The 7,325-nt window shown below is 42.0% G+C and overlaps 1 protein-coding gene across 1 annotated transcript in view; it reads left to right on the forward strand.

Moving 5' to 3' along the window:
* The window catches only part of FANCM (Fanconi anemia complementation group M), a 107,001-nt gene that overhangs the window by 8,741 nt on the left and 90,935 nt on the right, over nucleotides 1-7,325 (forward strand). The window contains exons 3-4 of the mRNA XM_019504234.1: nucleotides 2,431-2,508; nucleotides 5,480-5,638. Coding sequence (XP_019359779.1) covers nucleotides 2,431-2,508; nucleotides 5,480-5,638 — 237 coding nt within the window. The remainder of the gene's footprint in view (nucleotides 1-2,430; nucleotides 2,509-5,479; nucleotides 5,639-7,325) is intronic.

Genomic DNA, 7,325 nt, shown 5'->3' on the forward strand with positions numbered 1-7,325 from the left:
ACTCCCCCCGGCCCCTCATGGACATGTGCCAGGATAACTCTCTCAAAAAGCTTATCCAGGATTGAGGTAAGACTAACTGGCCTATAGTTTCCTGGGTCCTCCATCTTCCCTTTTTTGAAAATGGGAACCACGCTGGCCCTCTTCCAGTCCTCTGGCACCACAGCAGAGCACCACGAGTGCTCGTACAGCCATGCCAGGGGTCCCGCAATGACCTCAGCTAATTCCCTCAGCACTCTGGGGTGGAGATCGTCAGGACCAGCTGATTTAAATACGTCCAGTCCCTCCAGAAGTTTCCTGGCTAGATCCTTACTGACCCTAGGCCTGGGTGCGCCCCCTGGGGCTTGAGGGGGTCCTGGTGGGAGCGCTGATTTGGTCCCTGCTCAGGAAAATGTATCAGCAGGGAATTTAACAATGTAAGGTGAGGACCCCATGGGCTGCACACAGCTTACAAATTGGGTATTTCTGGAACAGCCATTTCTGAAACTTAGCCAAACTGAGTCCAAGAGAAATTGATGTTCTCTTTTAAGACACCATTCAAGATTGTCTTGAACAGTTAAAATGTCTTGATGAATTCTTTGCCTTAAATTCACTGAACGTAATTTGGATGCTGAGAAGTTAGTAATGAGCTCATGCACTTCTAAGTGGCTCCTTAAATTAAATTTTTTTCCTAGGAGATTTGGTTTGTCAAATTTGGCACATACAAAAAAAAAATGCTTATAGCTTATATCTTTGTAAGGCTTAAACCAGGCAGAATTTTTGGTAATTTTTTGATTCTGGGACAAGAGGACAAAATATTTTGCCTTCTGTAAAGACTCAAGGTAAAATGCATCTCAACAAGATGATTAGAGTGAGATAGTTAGCCATGTTAAGCAGAAGACTGGGTAGGGTTGTACCTTAGAGATGAACTGGTTCAGAGAAGCACGAACATCTCTATAGCATTTGCTGAAGTAGACAGTATCCTCTGAAAGCTCATGCCTCTGAACGAGTTAATCTGTAACAGGGGTTTCAAAGCTATGGCCCTTAGTGCTGCCCATGGGTCTTGGATCAGCCCCAGGTGCTGCATGTGGTGCGTACCAGCGCAGGCCCTGGGGACTGCATAAGGCACGTATGGACTGGTCTGGTGCATGCTATGTGCAGGGCTGGTCTGGGCCTCATCTGGCCCATGGACCAGCCCCGCACCACTCATCCTGTCCAGTGGGCCTGATAAGTTTGATATTTCTGGTTTATAAGGCTCCTAGTACACCTTACATATATTATGCAATTAACTGGTTAATCATGCAATAAATTTAGACTAGCTGCATAAACAAAGGAATCAGCACATGATAAAAATGACTGTTCTGCTATAAAATAGAGCCAACCAGCTATAAAGTTAGTGCCTGAAAATGTGCAACTCCATAACTAGTTTCTGTCCAGCTTTAATTTAAATCTGTAGCAGGGCCCTAAAATGCCACCTGACCTGCATTTTGATGCACCTTTGCATAGAAAGCCCTTCTGTTTCACTGAAAATGTTCTGAGGTATCTTAGTAACAGCAAAGTGACAGCAGCGGGTCTCAGCTTCACTTGATAAATCCTTTTGCCATGGAGCTGACCAACTATTGCTTCTCTCACTTTATTTTTCCCTATTCCTTTCCTGTTCTGCTTTGGAAAGATTACCAGCCTCTTAACACATGTAAGCATTTCCCCTGTCCTCTCCTATCTTTGTTCACTTATTCTTTGTATCCTTTTAAGCTTCTATTTGATATTCTTAGCCATTTTTTTCATGTCACTTGTATTGGTTCACACTCTCTTCCTGCACTTGGGGGACAGGGAATTGACATGCTGGTTAGGGTGTAGGATTTGACAGTGAGAGCTTGAGAGCCTGGCCACCCTTACTCCCTTTCTGTGGGTGAGCTGAAAACTATAGGAGAGGAGGTGCTTGGACTGTCAGATAGCTGTGACTTCGCAGCCGTGTTTGTGAACTGAGCCTTTGACTGGCTTTAGGAGCTGATATAGATGCAGAGCGAGAGTTTGACTAGTTTCTAAGGAAACTAGTTTCTCTCCCAATTGCCGTAGATAAAGCTGTGCAGGGAGAGGCTGATATGTGGATTTATGCAGCACTTCCATTTGGCCTCTCTTTTTTGCCCTGTCATTATGTCTGCTGTGGTATCCCCAGTTCAACTTTGTAACCCTCAGCTGGGAAATGCTGGCTTTCAAATTTGCCTTTTGGCTAGCATGGTGTAAATCCATATGCTGAATTTTGCAGCTAGTGTACTGAATGCAAGTAAAAGTGTCTTGATGTCTAAATTGTTCAATGCTGTTACTAGGTTAGATACAAATATGTGGGGAACAAGTTGTTGAATTCTTGCATTGTATTTGACATTTCCATATGTGAACTATTGTAATGAAAACCTTGCTCTTTGAAGATATTAATTTACATCTTGTTTTTGTCAGGTTGTAAAGGAACTAAAAAAATATACCAATCAGTTTCGAGTCTTAGCTCTTAGTGCCACACCAGGGAGCGACACAAAGGTGAGTCAAATACTTGTTTAGTGGACTGAGGACTAACAAAGAGGCTTCTATAGAAACTGTTTTTAATGTTGTCTCTTGGAAAGAAATTAAAAATAATCTATACTTTGTGCTAACAGAATAATTAGAATCATAGAAAATAAAGGTTGGAAGGGACCTTGGGCAGTTGCATCTAATCCAGCCTGCTGCTCAAAATAGGACCAGCCCCAACTGCATCATTGCAACCAAAGCTTTGTCTGTCCAGGTCTTAAACCTCCAAGGATGGAGCTTCCACAACCTCTCTGTGTAACTTGTTCCAATGTTTTACCACCCTCGTAGTGAGAGAATTCTTGATATCTAATCTAAATTTCTCTTGCTGCAAGTTGAGACTGTTGCTCCTTGTTCTGTCATCTGCCATCACTAAGAATAGTCCAACTCCATCCTCTTTGGGAACCCCTCTGCAGGTAGTTGAGGGCTGCTATTAAAATTGCCCCCAGTCTTCTCTTTTCTAGACTAAATAAGCCCAGTTCCCTCAGCCTTTCCTTAGAAGTCATGTGCCCCAGCCCCTGAACCATTTTTGTTGCCCTCTGCTGGACTCTGTCCAGTTTGTCCACATCCTTTCTATAGTGGAGGGCTCAAAACTGGACTCCAGATGTGGCCTTACCAGTGCAGAACAGAATCACTCCCCTTGATCTGCTGGCAGCGCTTCTATCAATGCAACCCTTCACAGTGAGGGCACTGCACAACTAAAAACATTTAGGCTATGTCTATATTAAAAGCACAACATGGGTGTTACTGTAACTCTGAAGCATCCTCAGTTGAGGATGCAGCTATCCCAACGATGCTGTGCTTTCTATTGGCATGGTAAAATTTCCATGCCAGTAGAAAGAGACCATGCTTCTCTTCACACCTGACCCATGTAGTTATTTCAGCAACTCTGTACACACAGCCTTACTATGTTGATATCCCTGATAAAGCATGCTGCATTTTATAAAACCCAGGCAAACAGGAAGGAGAAAAATTAAGAAATAAAAAGCACTGCTGTTTGCCAGGAGAACTTAGTTTCAAGGATTTCTTGAAGTGGTTTAACATGCAGATTGAGTCATCTTACTTCTTTGGATTGTAAAAGCACTTTCCGATTATGTTAATAATACTAAACTATAATTGAAATCCTAGGATCCTTCACTAGAATAATTCAGAGAAATTCCTCATATATTTAATCTGAGAAAACACTGAGAGAGAGGTCAGGGCTTGCCTAACGTTTATCATTGCAACAATAGGTTCAGGTGAGGGCTGCAACTTTTTAGTGGTTTGGAACAGTATTGTACAGAAACACAGTCAGGTTCTCTGAATTAATTTCCAGAGAAACAAGGTATCTGTATTCCCAATCTTGCTCAATTTCCATGTCTAGACTTTATGTGTATATTGGTCTACTTGGTTGGAGGAGTTAGAAGAACTGAGTGCTTTGACAGCTGGTACAAAGTCTTTAATAATTTGCTATAATCATTTGAAAAATGTTTTGAATGCACACTTAGGAAATTTGTAAGATAATACCAAACCGTGTGGAATTGCAGACACTAGAGGGTAAGGCTAGGATTTGGAATAATGTTGATAAACTGGACATATGGGCTGAAATTAACTGAAAAAAACTCAATAAGGTACAGAGCCCTGGACTTAGGACAGAACAATCATATTCGCAAATAGAAACTGGGGAACGACTGCCTAGGACGCAGTACTGCAAAAAAAAAAAGTGACCTGGTGGTTAAAGTGGACTATAAGCTGAATAGTGAATACTGTGCCCCTGTTTGGGGGTTGGGAGAGAAGAGGGGAGTGTCTCTTGTCAAATCAAAGAAAGTGATCCTTCTACTCTGTTTGGCACTGTTGAGGCCTCACCTGGAGTACTGGGTCTGGTTTTGGGCACCACATCTCAAGAAAGAATTCTCTGTGTCCACAGGGGCCAATACAAGGAGCAATGGTTTTAAGTGGTGGCAAGGGAAATGAGTTTGGAATTTAAGAATAACTTTCTCACTTGAACAGGCTACCTAGTAAGGTGGTGCAATCTCCATTTTTAGAGGTTTTTAAGGGCAGGTTGGGCAGACTTGTGTTTAGGATGGTTTATACAAGGATGATCCTGCCTTGACAAGGGGATTGGACTGGATGTGACCTCCTGAAGTCCCTTCTAGCCCTAATTTACTATAATTCTTAATGAACTTTTTTAAGAGTAAAAATTCAAAATCTAGTATTTCTCAGAAGTGTGCCATTTTTTCTTATCTCTATTTCAGTTGTTGAACTGCTTATACTGGTGGTTTTTAAACCTGTGGTGTGCGGACCCTTGGGAGTTCTCAGATTGTCTAAGCCAGGGGTAGGCAGCCCTCCTGCACAGGTGCCAGAGTGTGGCATGCACAGACATTTTGCTTGACACATGCACCTTGGGGCAGACTGCAGGGAAGGGGCTGGGGCTGCGCTGTCACAAGGATCAGACCCTTCGTGACTCTCCTGCCATCCACCCCTAGTATGCTAAAATCTTACAGATCGAGGTTGTGGGTGTTTTTGGCCTTATGCCCCAAAACATTGCTGAGCCCTGGTCTTAAGCGGTTTGCAAAAGATGACTATGATCAATCAAAAGTATGTGAATACCCACACTTACAATTCAAAGGTGTCCACACCTCCATTTGAAGTTTCCAATGGGATCCTCATTTCCATTTAAAATTTATTTTAGGGGTCCGCAACTGAAAAACATTGAAAATTACTGACTTGTATAATATGAAAGGCATGTTCTGACTATTTTCAGTGGCTGATGGTCTATCGAGATCATGCTTCCCAGCTAAAATAGAGATAGTTGGAAAAGTACCATCTGTAGGTCTTTGCTAGTCTAAATAGTTTCCCCAGTTCTGTCTAGGATTGTAGTTTTCACATATCCTTGATTTTCAATATGGGAGTGACTTGAAGAAAAATACATCATGTAAGGCACTCTTTTCTTGTGATTTCTTCCTAGGCTGTGCAGCAAGTTATTTCTAACCTATTGATTGCACAAATAGAGATATATTCTGAAGATTCCCCAGATATTCGTCCTTACTCTCATGTGCGACAAATGGAAAAAATTGTTGTTCCGCTCGGTGAAGAGCTAGCAGAATTTCAGAGTGCTTACATCCGGGTGAGTTGTCAGTTTTACTATTAAATGGATAATATTACTATAGAAATAATAAAGGTGGTAACCTTATAAAAAAACATTTGTTAAAAGGCCTCTTTATTCACACTTCTGACTTTTAGCTTATGATCAATTTTAAGCAGCAAAACAGAATGGGGTAGTTTCACTTTTGTTAATACTGATTTGCTTTGTGCTGCTTTGTGTTTGACTTCACAGTGATATAGAATAATATTTAAAATAAAAAGCTTTGATTGCAGTTAAAATATAAGATAGAGAATGTTATTCCATGTAAGAGATCCTTGCGTAAACTAGGTTTGGGGTCTAAACTGGCGGCTTAAAAATTGGCTGGTACATGGCATTAATGATGTCAACTGCACTGATTGTTACCAGTGATGTTGCTGCGGTTCCACAAAAGTTATCACTTTATTGTTGAATCAAACACTTCTTTTCATGTTTGTAGAAATGTAGCTTTTTCATAGGGGTGTTGTAAGTGGACCGGATTTCTCTTAAATACTTCTTACCTGAGAAGTTACCTTTTCCACCAGTAAGGAATATGCCAAATACACACCAGGTTAGTGGTGAGCTGAAGTGTTAGCACTTGGTCACACAGTCAGTTTTTCCTGAGTTGAGGTTCTAGTAGATGGAGGACTCCACAGAAGCCATTATAAGTGTACTTGAGAAAAGAATAGTTCAGATGTAGTCTGCACATCACCAGGAAACTGACTTTTTTCTAGCTGCAGAGCCCCAGATAGAAGCATACGTCTTTCTGCTTTTCTCATGACAACATTGTGTCCAAAATCAACCAAGTCATTATGTATGTTGCTCATGAATTTCCAGCAAGTGCCACATTGGGGCTGAATTGATTGTAATTAGTGCAAAAAAAACTGTTAAAAATTAGACTGTTCCTACTAGTGAAAAGGTTTTGCATGTTAGTTGAACCTGTTTTGTCAATGAAGTTTTGGTCATGCTTGTGATTTCTCCTGACATGGTATAAATTGGAAAGAGCAGACTTATGTGATTTCTGCAGCTTGGTGCAGTCAAACTTTTTGGTACACATGCATTTCCAGTACAAACACATGTTGTGGTTTAAGAATAGCAGGTTGTGTAATAGCATAGGAAAATGCACTGTTTCTGTGCACTACGGCACGTTCATAGCCAGATGATGTGACCTAAATCCACTGGATTTACACTAAATAAAATCAAGGTAGGTGTGGTCCAGTGGCTCTCAACTGGGGGTGCCAGAGGTCCCTGTTAGGAGTGCTGTGACACAGATGCTGCTGCCACTGTGGCAGCCAGGTAAAACTGCCCAGCATGCATTCTTGCTGCATTAGAGCTTTGATCAGCCTCAGACAGGCAGGGGCTGGGCTGCTGTAGCTTTCCTAGTCTAGTCACTCCCATGCCCCTCCTGGAAACGGAGGCACATGGGGCAGTTCCAGCTGCCTGCCTCTGTTCTTGGGACCGGGAGGGATAATTCAGCATAAGGCAGTTCCCACTTTAGGCTTATCATAGCCCAAATGGAGCAGGAATGTATGTATGTGCCACAACCCTTCCAGGTTGGCTTTGCAGCAGGCACACAAGGCAGTTTTATTTGGAAGCAACAGAACTGGGTTGAGAAGCATGGAGATGCTCAGAAGCAGCATTGACAGTTGTTCTCAACTGGGGCTACATCTACATTCAAAAAAAAAAAAAAAAA

This window comes from Gavialis gangeticus, unplaced genomic scaffold (assembly GCF_001723915.1).
Source record: "Gavialis gangeticus isolate Ggan-Ray unplaced genomic scaffold, GavGan_comp1, whole genome shotgun sequence".
Lineage (NCBI taxonomy): Eukaryota > Metazoa > Chordata > Crocodylia > Gavialidae > Gavialis > Gavialis gangeticus.